The sequence below is a fragment of the Mustela erminea genome, chromosome 1, assembly GCF_009829155.1.
Source record: "Mustela erminea isolate mMusErm1 chromosome 1, mMusErm1.Pri, whole genome shotgun sequence".
Taxonomy (NCBI): domain Eukaryota; kingdom Metazoa; phylum Chordata; class Mammalia; order Carnivora; family Mustelidae; genus Mustela; species Mustela erminea.
The window spans coordinates 20,251,701-20,264,912 of NC_045614.1; the positions used below are offsets into that span (position 1 = coordinate 20,251,701).

The 13,212-nt window shown below is 56.2% G+C and overlaps 1 protein-coding gene across 1 annotated transcript; it reads right to left on the reverse strand.

The window, feature by feature from the left end:
• Positions 1 to 3,276: 3,276 nt before the first annotated feature.
• Positions 3,277 to 8,856, reverse strand: CISH (cytokine inducible SH2 containing protein). The gene is made up of 3 exons (XM_032320885.1): positions 8,644 to 8,856; positions 5,067 to 5,287; positions 3,277 to 4,852 (listed from the first exon to the last, which is right to left on the reverse strand). The coding sequence occupies exons 1-3, from the start codon at positions 8,661 to 8,663 to the stop codon at positions 4,320 to 4,322; spliced, it is 774 nt and encodes a 257-aa protein (XP_032176776.1). The 5' UTR covers positions 8,664 to 8,856; the 3' UTR covers positions 3,277 to 4,319.
• Between the last annotated feature and the right edge of the window lie 4,356 nt (positions 8,857 to 13,212).

The following is a 13,212-nucleotide window of genomic DNA, read 5'->3' on the forward strand; positions in this document are numbered from 1 at the left end:
GCCCGCCCTTGCCTGTCCCTGTGGGCTGCTGTGCACGCTGGGAGCATTCCCATCTGAGAGCATGAGAGCATGCCCAGGTCTGCCCCAGCCCGATCCAGACTTGTGTTCTGGCTGGGCCCCGCGAGATTTGCTCAGCAGGCCGGTTAAAAGCTGAGGCCAGGTATAGGGGTACTGATGACCTGGGGGTGTTAGCCTGGTGATCATGGGAGGAACATTCCAGCAAGACCTCTTTGACGAGAATAATCTGGTTGGCCTGGTGTTATCTCTGTTCCAAAGTCATTCCAAAAAGCTATTGTGAGTCTAGGGAGGGATACCACATGGGATCATTCTCCCCTTGGCCTGGTGGAATCTTCGAGGGCCAAGCCTCCAGCCCCTTGGCCTGCTGCCTCCTCCAGGAAGTGCCCCTAACCCCCACCCCCTTTTCTGTGTCCCCTCTGCATCCTGTGGGTGCCAAGGCTCTAGAGTGCCAGCTCTGGGGAGGCAGAGCAGAGCAGTGGTTATACCAACAAGGTCTCCTCGAGAAGGATCTGAAGCCTGACTCTGACACTCGCAAGATATGTGTCCCTGAAAAAACCCCACCTCCACTCTCTGAGTCTTACCCTTCAGCTATAAATGGGGAGAACCTCTGCTGGCATTCGAGGCTGCAGGGAGAACTCCTGGGGCACAGACTCTGCCCAGGGTCCCCAGGTTGCCCTCCTCGCCTCCTCCTGCTCCCCACTGCCACCTCCCCTGCCATGCCCTATACCCCTCAACCTCCTCTCCAACTTCCTGTCCCCATCTGGCTGTTGGGCTCACTCCTGAGAAATGACATGACGTCATAGCATTTCCCTGCTAAACCGGAAGGAGGCCCTCTGCCACCCCAGGATGCAATTCACATGCTCCCTCCGCTCCAGGGCAGCCATTCTGGACTTGTTGCTCCTTATCACAGCAGGTTTGTTCCTGGGCCCCGGCACTGGCGGCTCCTTCTCCCTGGATGTCCTTTGCCTACGTTGTCTGCATAGCCAGCTCCTGCTCAAGTGTCAAGGCTCTGAGTCCCTGGAGCTCCCCTGATCCCCAATCTGCAGCAGGGTCCCCACACCCAAAGCCAGTCTCTGCCCTGCTCCCGTCTTGCCTTCTTTACACTCTTCAAACTTGTCCCCAGTGCCCACTTGTTTATTGTCTCTCACTCACCAGCCCAGGAGTCCCACGATGATGGGACTTGTTCCCTGCTATGTTCCCAGGGCCCAGATGGAGTCTGGCCTAGCAGGTCTTAAGCCACGGCAGGACTTAACCGATGGCTCCTTCACTTGTCCCTGGCTGGTGCTGGCAGGGCATGGCCCCTTTTCTAGCCCAGAGTCCCCCAGCAGTGACTGCGCCCACGAGACGATTTTTAGCCTCTGTTAGGCTGGGTCTCTGACTTGGGTTTGGGCCCAATGACATGCCTTCTATCATCTCAACTCTAGGCAGGCATCACTCCCTCCCCTGATAGGGAAACATGAAAAGACTGAGGCAGAAAAATGCAGGTGAATGAAGTAGCTGGCAGCCCTCCACCACCAGGAGCTGGAGCCTGGCTTATACCGAGGCGAAGGGGGATGGACAGGACACTGTTGACCAGACCAACGACTGGCCCAGATGCCTTAGCACACAAGGACACAGGAGGATAACACCAGTATCTAAGATCAACTTGTCTGAAGGCTGCCAACCCCAGCTGCCCATTCTTGCTGGCTTATGTAGCAGCCCCCGGGGGCAGGGGGTCATTACCCTTGAGGTAAGCTCCGCTCTGTGCCTCACCTCCCAGCCAGGGCCTTGCCCCCTTCTGGGCCTCAGTTTTCTCATCCGTGGAGTATGGGTCTATTCAGACCTATTCCCACGGTGCAAAGGCCTCGTCCATTGCCAGCACCTGGCGGGCCCCCTGAGCCACCTCCCCCGCTGCAGACAATATGGAGTCTGTGGGCCTCCTCCTGCTATAGCAGCTTTCTGTCCAGACCATGACGTGAAGCAGGGAACACCCTGCCTTTGACTCCTCTGTGTCCACTACTCACCCGTTGGGTAGGTAACTCAGACCTGGGGGTGGGGCTGAGATCCAGGCTAGAGCAATGAGGAACAGCAGATGTCCCTGGCAGGGTCGCGGTGACCTGGAGGAGGCGTGCTGTCGGGCCCTGCCGCCAACAACAGAGAGGGTGCCAGGCTGGGCACTGGGGCTCGGGCACTAGTCCTAGGGAAGTCGGCCTTCACTCACCTCTTATTCACTCGTGTCCAGTATCAGCTCTATTCTTTGCTAGAATCATCTCCATGCCCACACGTTTCTGTGCCTCCGTAGTTCTGGCTTTTAGCCCTTCCTGCTTCCTCCTCGCCATGAGTATAGCACTCCTGATACCCTTCTGCTCTCAATCTGCCAGCATTGGTCTCTTCTAATCATCTAAGTCCCAAGAAAACAGGAAGGTTAGAACAATTTCTAAAATGAGGGTCAGGAGGCTATAAATGAGTTTCAGAGCAGCTTTCTTATGAGTTGTTCAAGTGGAAGTGCAGAAAATTTCAGGACACAGTGGAATTTCAGGTACAGAAGCCTTACAAAGTCAGGCCATTGGTTGATGGAGAGTGTTTTCATTTTAATTGCTCTCCCATCTACTTCTGGGGTATAGGGCCCAGAGAGGAGAGGGGTGCCTCTAACCCCAACTAGCCTGTGTCACAGCCCTTCCAGGTCAGACCTTCCACTGCGGCTCAGGCCAGACCCTGCTGGCTTATTGGCCACTCCCCTGTTCTGCCACACTGCACCGAATGACCCTTCCCCATGCCTCCTTGTGGTCCGGGAATAGGAGATTCCCAGTCATGACCTGGTGCTTCTGCACTCCCTGTACCTCCTCCCTGAAATGACTGGCTCTGACTTTGCTGTTGGCCTCATCTCTAAAGACGCAGCCCCTAGGAGTGGGTGCACCCGTAGCACCCATCCCCCAGCATCCTCCACATTTGGTCTTTAATTGACATCTGTTTACACCTCTCAGGTCTGGTGCCCTTCTGCCACTGCCCCCCCGCTGGCAGCAGCCTGGTCAGTGACCCTGCAGGCAGTCCAGCTGGCCTTTGACCTCCTGCTTCCCATCCTCCAAGGGGAGCAACAAGTAGTGAGAGAGGAAGGCTGCTCCCTGTTCCCCTCTACCCTTTAGGGGGTTCCCTAGCAGGACTGCTTAGCTACACCAGGTTGCTGGGCCCCAGCTGATCCAGATGTAAAGTGGCAGATAATAATATCATCAAAGGGGACAAACTGTATAAGAACTCAAAAGAGGACCCATGCAGGGCTCCTTAAATGAAAAGTACCATTTTATTGTCAATACAGAAAAATCAGTAGAAGAAAAAAGACTACCAAACTGGGTTCTGCTTGTTATAATAATTATTTGATAAAGTCTTATCAGATATGTAGGCCTTTCCCTCTCACGTGCAGGCGCCTTCCCAGGCAGGAAGTGGGCCCAGCAGACCTGGGGCGACCTGCGCGCTCCCGCAGGCCCGTGGCCCAGCCAGACCAGCTCTGTGCAGGTAGGGCTCTGCCCTGCAGGGGTGGGGAGAGGTGGGCTCTGCTGGGCAGTGATGCCCGGGCTCCTATTTTCTTGTCCATTTATCTACCCTTCCACAGCAGAAGGCGGGGGGCACATTCACAGGTGGGTGGGTCAGCGCCAGGATATCCAGAACTGCCTTGGGTCCAGCAACAGGTCTCAGGGTGAGGCTCTCCACAAGGAAGAACCAGAGAAGCTGGGGCAGAGCTGGGGTCTCGAGAGCACTTGGGGCTCAGGGCAGAGACGTGGGGTTGGCTCAGCTTGAGACCAACCCAAGGAGAATAAATAAATAAATACTGTATAACTTGGCAGTCCCCCAGTCTGGCCTATTCCTCCACTGGGGGGACCGTCACTGCCAACCTCAGTTCCTCTAGCCACCATCTGCCCTGAGACAGGGTGGCTGGAAGGAGGGGGCCCGCCCTACCCCTGTGGACTGAGAAACCAGGGCCGGCAAAGTCTACATAGTTCAGGAGGCCATAGCAGGCAAGTGGGGGCCTGGGCTCAGCCCACAGGATGAGACAGGTCCTGCCTGTCTCCCTCTCTTCTGACCCATGGCTCACCCCAGCCACATGGGGGCTGGGGTGGGGGCTGACTTCTAGGTTGTGGGACGCTTTTCCAGACATCCCCCACCCCTGCAGCCTTGTTCCTGCTGACTCTTCCTGGTCCAGTTGGTCAGGTGCTGCACACAGACACCGGGTGACCTGAGGAGGGATGACGGAGGAAGCCCAAGTCCAGCTGGGGCTACCGTCCCCTCCAGGGTATGGCCGGATGAGGCCCGGCAGCCGCACTGGCAGGTCAGAGCTGGAAGGGGTACTGCCGGAGGTAGTCGGCCATGCGCCGGGGCAGTGGCAGGCAGTCCACGTCAGCCACCAGGCGGTTGATGACGAGGCGGCACAGGTGCTGCAGGCTGCGGGCGCTGCTTCGGCGCACGAATGGCTGTACCAGCTTCAGGTGCACGGCCGTGACTGTGGGCACGGGCAGCGCTGGGTCGCCAGGCACATCCTCCTTCGGGGTAGGCGGGGCCGGGGTGGGCGCAGGGTCGGGGCTGTCGCTCCGGGGGTCAGCTGCACAGGAGGCCACATAGTGCTGCACCAGGCTGACCACGTCGGGGAAGGCCAGGATGCGTGGCCTGGACAGGCAGTTGGAGTCCAGGCGGAAGCTGGAGTCGGCGTACTCGATGCGCACATTGGTGGGGCCTCGGGTGGTTTTGACCGACAGGGTGAAGAGGTAGCTGGGGTGGGTGCTGTCGCGGACAAGGAATGTGCCTTCTGGCATCTTCTGCAGGTGTTGCCGGGCCTCGCTGGCCGTAATGGAACCCCAGTACCAGCCTAGGCAAGTGGAGAGGGGGCAGAGAGCCTGGTCACAGAGGCATTCAGCTGGGGGTACAAAGCAGGGGAGGACTCCGCCTCCCCCATTATGCTTCCATGGGGAACACTGCACCTTCCCCATCAGACTCTCCAGGGCAGGGAGACTCAACAGATAGAGCTAAGCTTTCCCCACTGGACTTCCCAGAACAAGGCCTGCTTCTTTCCTCGAACTCACCAGATTCCCGGAGGTAAGAGAAGGTCTTGGCTATGCATAGCAGGTCCTCCTCTGGGTCCAGCACCTTGGGCTCACTCTCCGGCTGGGCTGGGGTCTCCTCTGCCACTTCCTCCAGAAAGGCCCCAGCAGGCAAAGGCTGCATAGCTGGTTCGGGCAGCTCCAGGGACTGGGCCCACAGGGGCCGCTGCCCGATCCGCTCCACAGCCAGCAAAGAACAAGGCCTAGAAAAGAGGGGATTGGCAGTGAGTAGAGGCCCTGTGCTCACCCTGCTTCCAGAGATCCTTTGCGCCCGGGGCCGGCTACATGACTTCTGGCCCGTCCATCTCGGTTCCCCCCTCTGCCCACTCATGGGCTCAATGATGTCAGCACACCACCTCCCAGCTGTCAGCACAAAAGCCTCCTTGATGGCTTCCCCCGACATGGAGATTCATTTTTGAAAGAGCCTCCTCTGCCTTCTTGCATTTATTGAACAGTAATTGAACTCTCTATTGTGCACCAACCCAAAACACAGATCAGTCCTTAGAGGCATTTCTAGCTCAGAATGGGAAACTGGTGTCCCCGCCACCAGTAGGATCCAGTGTAAAGAAGCCTCACATTGGTGCCCTGTGGGCTGAGGTGGGCTGATTACACAGCACTGGTCCTGCTTGAACCATGGCCTGAACCTTCGTGGGGTGCTCCAGAGGCCCCCAAATTATGGCAGGATGCCTGACAGGAGTACCTGTCGGGGAGAACTCAGTCCAAACTGGCCAAGGCTGAGAGGTGGGAACAATCTCCTCAAACAGGTCAGACTCCCATCCCATTTCCTCCTCCTCCCAGCTGAGGGTCTGGGATGGACACTGGCAAGTCCCACCTCCCACAAACATAAGCTCCAAGACAGGGCAAGGTAGTCATTCCATGTTACAGATCCCACCCTGGCAAGCCAGCCCTACTAGGCTTTCTGATCTTATGCAAACCTTGCTATTCAGCTTCTCCACCCTCTAATAAGGGGTACTCCCAGACTAGATCCTGACGGGTTTGGCTATACTGTGTTCTCTGGTGACAAGAGTTGGGCTGCCGAGCCAGCCCCAATCTTAGCAGTGACCTTTCTCTAGGGGAAGGCCACCCAGCATGGTTATCCTGGGGCTTCCTGGGAGTAAGGGGCATGGGCTTTGGCTCCCAATAAGAGACTGCTGGTCCTTCCTCACTCCTCAGGCCTCAGTCCTGGGTCTGGTCCCCTGCTGGGCCTCAGGACACCGAGATAACAAAACCATGGGCTTTGCCTTCAAGGAGAACTTATAACCCGAAGTCATAAAAGCAAAGCGTGTCATGGGGGAGTCAAGGTCTGCCTGTTCCTGAGCTGAGTCTGTCAGGCCAAAGGAAGGAGCAGAGGGAAGGTGCTCCATCCGGGCAGAGACGACAGCATGGGTAAACAGTGCCTGGGATTTCTTATGAGGCGGAAGAGGTGTCGGACAGAAGCCTTGGCAGGGCGCGGACAGAGGAGCCAGATCTCACAGTGTAGGTTATCGCTGAGCGTTAGAAGATTTTTTTTCAATATTTTATTTGACAGAAAGAGATCACAAGGAGGCAGAGAGACAGGCAGAGAGAGAGAAGCAGGAGAGACTGATGAGGGGCTCGATCCCAGGTCTCAGGACCCTGAGACCATGACTTGAGCTGAAGGCAGAGGCTTAACCCATTGAGCCACCCAGGCGCCCCACGTTAGAAGATTTTAACAAATCGGGAGAAGGGGTCACAAGACCCTGGCCTATCACAGTCTGCGTACTTACCCACACCCACTCTGGGTACCTTACGGGAGCTCTGGAATCCTACTAGGGGAGCCAGAGGCCAAGCTCCAAAGAGCCAGCTGGAGGCCTGCCTGCTGGGTCCCCCAGCTCAGCTCAGGCTAGCCACTCAGGCCAGAACCTCCAGTGGTGGCCCTGTCCTGACATTTTAACAACGCACTTGTGGGTGTGGGCACCTCTAGGGTCAACATGGTTTCTGGGTGTGTGAACAGCCCTATTGGTCTCCTAGTGAATGACAAGATCCCGGTGAATGACTGTATCTGAGGAGGGGTGTGGCCACAGCGGGGGCGACAGCGGGTGTGCTCTAGGTGTGGGTGGCCTGTACGTGTGTGTGCCTGTTGCGGAGCCCAGCCTGTGAGTCCTGAATGGGGACACATGCCAGTGGAGCATACTCAGCCCTGAGGGTGGGCGCCTCCAACAAAGCCAGCAGCCCAAACCTACCTGGGGAGGGCACCAGATAGGCTGTGGCTGTATATGTGGAGGTCTTAAAAATCTTGCTCCCTCGGGCACCTAGGTGGCTCAGTCATTAAGAGTCTGCCTTCAGCTCAGGTCATGATCCCAGGATCCCAGGGTTCCCTGCTCAGTGAGAAGCCTGCTTCTCCCTCTCCCACGCCCCCCTGCTTGTGTTCCCTCTCTTGCTGTCTCTCTGTGTCAAATAAATAAAATCTTAAAAAAAAAAAAAAAAATCTTGCTCCCTGACACCAAACACCGGCCCTGTGGAGAATGTGGAACCCCAGAATTGGGGGAGGGGTCCTGAGAACAAGGGTGTGGGGGTGTTCGGGAGTCTCAAAATTCAGAGGAGGGAGATGCGGGAGACCATCAGGGAGAAGTATACAGTAGTACAGTCTTCCTAGCTCCTCCTGCTTCCCTCCTTGGAAACAGGACTGCTCAGGGCAATGGGCACTTCAGCCCTGCCCCACCTTCCACCCTTCTTCACTTGGTACTATGCCAGTTCTGATAACAACAGCCACTGGGCCACCCCGTGCTCCCTGGGTGTGGACACGCCGTCATCTCTCCTTTCTCTCTCCCTGGAGCTTTCTGAGTTCCTGTCAGATCAGTCCGGAGAGCATCAGACCTATTGGTTGAAGGGGATGCTAAGGCGGAAGGAATGTATGGAAGAATGTTCAGCTGAGGCCAAGACTCTTCTTATCAGCCCCCACCCCACCCCAGTGTTTGGGGGAAAGTTGGAGAAGGGAGGCAGGAGCCAAGTGCTCACAATGGGATCCCAGACCGGGTTGAGAGGAGGGGTGACGCAACTGTGGGGGTACCACAGTTAAATCAGGCCAAACTCAGGCTCTTCCAAGAGCTGCTGGCCAGCAGGTGCCAACCTGGGGGGAGCCATGGATCTCAGGCTGGCTTCCCAAGAAAAGCCTAGTCGCTAGCCCATGGCAGAAGGGTGGATGATGGGACAGAGCGGGGCAGGGGCTAACCCAAGGTCACCGGTAGGCCCTACGGCCTGCAGGCTAGGGTATAGAGCTCTGAGCCCAGAAGGGGGTCTGGGCAGGTGAGCCACGTCTTAGAGGACACGCTTCCCTGGCGTTCAACCGCTCCAGCCAGAACCCAGGGTTAGGCTGCCCTGTGTTCCTCCCGTCGTCAGCCGACCCCCAGTTTCACTACCCACAGTGCGAGGAGAGGTAGTGGCGGTGTTGTCACCGCTCCCTGTCGTCACCCGGAGCTCCTTCCGCACTCAGTCATCTCCGGCCCGTCCAGCCTTTTTACTGGCCGGCAGCGAGCACGAGGCGGTACTATCCCGAAAGCCCCGCGCAGACGCCGGGCGCTGGGCGGCGAGCCGCACTTACCCCTGAACGCAGAGGACCATGTCCCGGTAGCGGCAGCGGCAGCGGCAGTTCCGGAGCTGGGGCTCGGCCGGACTGCGGCGGCTGGAGCGAGCCAGTGGGCGCAGGGATCCCGCGCAGGGATCCCTCGCAGGGGAGGCTCCCTCGGCGCACAGGCGGCAGGCTGGGACTGAGCGGCGACGGCGCGGGCGGGCCGGGAGGGCGCGGGGGGCGGGCCGGGAGGGCGGGGCGGGGCGAGCCGCCTAATCTTTTGTCCTCTGTGTCCCAACCCTTCCCGGAAGCGACGTCTTCCTAGAACCGCCGGCTGTGCAGCGGGGCGGGGGAGGGGTGTGGGCGGGGGCGCCGGCTCCCCAGGGCGGCGCTGAGGGCAGCTAAAGGAAACACCTTTGACAGATTTCCAAGAACTTTCCAGGAAAATGGGGCGGGGTCCCGCTCGCCGACCAATCGCAGCTCAGGAGGCGGAGCCGAGTGCCCGGGGCGGGCCAATTGCAGCTTTGGGATAGTAGGCTGAGGAACGAGCCGGATTGAACGTGACCTAGAGAACAGTAGGGGAAGACCCGGTTGGAGAAAGCCAGGGAGGGGCAGGGGTTTCACCCACCGGAGCGCAGACTACTTTTGGGCATTCCGCTTCCTTGGAGACAGGACCCTTTATCGCTCTGTAGAGCTGGTGGCAGCGCAAGGGCAGGGTCACGGGCCTGTCCTCCCAGCTAGTGGCACCCCCAAAGCTCTCGGGTTGCAAGCGCCCCCTGTGGGCCGCATTTGGAAACCCGGACTCTGTGTGGGGTGGTGGAGAAGTCGGTGGCATGGGGTGGGATTTGGAGAAGGACGTAGAAGGAGGGGAGGGGTGCAGAGGGGGGCCTCAGATCCGAACAGGTCCAGGGGGCTCAAGGATCTGCCACAGCTAAAAGGATCCAGGCGAGAATGTTTTCTCTGAAAGAGCTGGGGAAGAAGGAACATCCTAGTCTTGATGGCTGGGACATTGAGAGACCCCAGCATGGAGCACCTTGTAGGTTGCAGTCTCTTCAGCAGAAATTGTTACCGCCGCATTACTGTGAAGACAAAAGGGCCTCACAGCTGCCAAGCGACAGAACCAAGATTTGAACCTGGGTCCCCGTGGAGCCAAATCCCAAGCTCTCTACCCCAGGACTACCTCTTCCCTCTAACTGTGACTACTTCACTGAACATTTCATATGTGCCATGTATGATCGATGATTTCCAGTCTCATCTCCTTGTCTAACCACTACACATTGTGTCCTCTTTACAGGTGATGAGATGGAGGTACAGAGAAGTGAAAATGTACCCCAGATCTCAAATGATGAGTTGGTGCTTGGAGCACAGTAACATTCCACAGCCCCCCCACCCCCACCCCGCTGGGTTCCTTGATCTGACAGCTCCTAGGCATCCTTCAGGATCCAGTTTTATGGTCCACAGAGAAGCTTCCCTGCCCCCAGGCCAGTCAAATGTCAGAGCACAATGGGTGTCCCATTGAAAGCTCCCTTAAGGGATTTTGGCAGTGATGCAGTTTTGTGTGTTAAACTAAAAGGCCTCAAGGGCCTCCAACCACCGTCAGTGAGTGTGACAGAGTATTGTGCCTCACCTGTGTGAGTAGTCTATGATGTGCCCCTGTTCTGCCCCAGGTATTGTGGGTCCCTCTGGCCTTCTCATTATCACCTCTCCCGCTCTGGCTGCTCCCTACCCACCCCTGCTCTGACTGCTGGGCCCACAATGCCACCCAGTGGCAATTCCTCTCATGCTTTCACTCGACAAATTTCCTTATTCTCTCCCAGGTAAGCCCTGCCTGCCTGCACTCCAGGGACTGGCTTTTGCTGCAGGGTCTCCCAGCTCCTCCCCACTAGGAACAGTCACAAGATGGGTCAGTTACAGTAATACACAGCAGTGCCTTCCTTAAAGTCTGGCTCATTTGGTCTCTTTAGTCTCATCATTTGTAGCCATTCCACTCCCGGAAGAATAGTCTACACGTACGTGTGTGTGTGTGTGTGTGTATGTATGTGTCAGGGATATATTCAGTCCTCTACACCACTCTCCCCTGGACACACACACACTCACTCACTCACTCACTGGACCCTTTCATCACTGTAAACTACTCCAAAGTCCTCAGCCTTTGGCCCCTTGGACATACAGCTATCACGGAAGGGGCTGTGTGGCAAAGTCTGACACCATGAACCCACCCCTACTCTGGCCCAGCTATCCCAAACAGTGAATTCTCCCATCAGTGTGCTGGCAAATGAGCAGCTAGGGGAAACCACGTATTCTGAGTCTCTTGTGTTGAGTGAACAGTTGAAAACATCTATGATGGACCTATGTGGGCACCGTGTGTCCTTGAGTAAGCATTGGCACTGGTGGTGGAGACTGCAAAGGGGCAAGCATTGCCATTACTTACTTTTCACATTTCCCTATGGCTTGAATTTATTATAACAAGCACGTTTTACTTATGCAATTAAAATCTGAATTAAAAAGAGATCAGTTTAAAAACACGATAGGGGCACCTGGGTGGCTCTGATGAAGTTCTAGAACCTAGGTGAGGTTCGGTGGGCTGAGGTCCAGAGCCGATGACCAAGAAAGAATTCTTGAGACATCTTTGGTGCAAAATGGTGGTTTATTAAAGCACGGGGACAGGACCCGTGGGCAGGAAGAGCTGCTGCCCTGGGTTGTGAGGGATGGCAGGTTATGTACCCTGCGGTTGGGGGAAGGTGAGGGGAAGGGAGGTTTCAATGGAGTTTTCATATGCTAAAGAGGGCCTACAAGGTGCCAGGATGTCCCAGGCCTACTGGAGGCCTTGCCCTTGCAGCTGGATCAATGTTGTCTTTAGACCAGCCATTAACATTAAGATAGTTGGGAGACTTTTTGATGGGTTGTCACAATCCTGCTATCAATCCTCTTTGTTAGTGAGATTTAGGACATTTCTAGGCCGAGGGAGACTCCTGTCTAGCAGGATTGTGAGCTCTGCAAGTTAACTATTTGCTTATTGTTCATGGCAGTCAGGGCTGCCTGAGGGATGCTACACGTAGGACTGAGGGGGAGCGGATGGGGCGGGTACAAGGCACCAGCTTTTGCTTTGTCCTCAGCCAGCCTCGTGCTCCCTCATCAGCTCCATTGGTTAAGTGTGGCTCTTCAGCCCAGGGTCCGGAGATCAAGCCCTGCATTGGGCTCTCAGCTCATCCGTGAATCTGCATCTCCTTCTACTCCTCCCCCCAGCTCATGATCTCTCTCTGTCTCAAATAAGTAAATAAAATCTTAAAAAAAATACAATTATAAAATGTTTAGAACAATTGTTATCTGATTCTATTTTTAGAAAATAAGCTAGCAACCGCAGCATACACTGAGATAATTTGGCTGGGACAAGGAGCCAGCTCCCACCCTCAACTTCCTGGCACTCTGCTTGTGAGTGGGATCCTGCTTGTCCAGAATGAACTCTTGCTCAGCTTTGGTTTCATCTGGCCCAAACCAGGTCACCTCCAGAGGGAAGATCCTTCTCCAGTCTCCAAGCTATGGAAGCTTCCAGATCACAGGGTTTCCTTCACATCTCTGAGATCTTGGATCAGATTCTCAGATGGGGTTCTGTGACTGAGGTTCTGGGTCCAGCCGGACGTAAATGTCTGTGTGCTTGTGCATGCCCGTGTTGTACACAGTAGTTGTACATCTACACACGTGCAAATCTGTGCTTGTGCATGTGTGCATCTGTGAATACATGTGAGAGTGTATTTGTACAAGTGGATGTGGGAAGGGGGCAGGGAGGCACAGGAGAGGAGGGCATCATTTGAGGGTGAGAGCTGGGCCCTGGAGTTGTTCTTTGGGGGTAGGGATGGAGACCCTGCCATGAGGGCTGCTGACCTCAGACAGGTTGCTTAATCTCTCCGGGCATGTCTGTCTGGTAGGTTATGTGGGGTGGGTACAGCGCTGCCTCCTCTGGTCCCAGTGAGGTCAAAGAGTGTCGGATAGTACCCCCACTCAGTGTCTCGTCCAAAAGAGGGGTTCAGTTAAGGCCATCATCAGGGTCTCTGCTTCACCAAACCGTGCCAGCTTGAAGGTTGTCTCAAGGAGACAGAACAGAGCCCCAGACCCTTTCCTCTGACTCAAGACCTACACACAGCAAGTACCAGTTCTCTGGGATTTAATGCTCTGAAGAACCTTGGATCTGCAGCCCAGGAATCCACGTGCATCCACGTGCGTGCATGAGCTAGCGTGCGTGCGTGCGTGCGTGTGTGTGTGTGTTGCTGTACAGGGAGGTGCGCGGGAGCTCAATTTGGGTCCAATCCCAAAGTCAGAAGAAGGGCTCAGACTGAACCCGGTGGGCCTGAAGCCTCAGTGCCTGCAGTCCTGCAAGTGGCCAGTAGATGACAGCAGAGGCCCGCGCAGGGACCCTAACCCAAGCCTCTCCCTCCTACTCCGAAGTGAACCGTCAAGTTCCAGTCCCTCAGCCTGAGGGTAGGGGAGTGGGCGGATATACTGGAATGGTGCAGATTTGTCACAGAAGACAGCAACATCCCCTGCGACTCTGTGCAAGTTGTTTCCTCTTAGGAAACAACTCAGTTTCCTCATCTGTGGAATAAG

Bases quoted from the DNA above. Each gene is read 5' to 3' on its own strand.
- CISH (XM_032320885.1), bottom strand. From the start codon at position 8,663: ATGGTCCTCTGCGTTCAGGG. The intron at 5,288-8,643 runs GTAAGTGCGGCT...CCTCTTTTCTAG, and splicing joins ATGGTCCTCTGCGTTCAGGG to GCCTTGTTCTTTGCTGGCTG. The intron at 4,853-5,066 runs GTGAGTTCGAGG...CCACTTGCCTAG, and splicing joins CTCTTACCTCCGGGAATCTG to GCTGGTACTGGGGTTCCATT.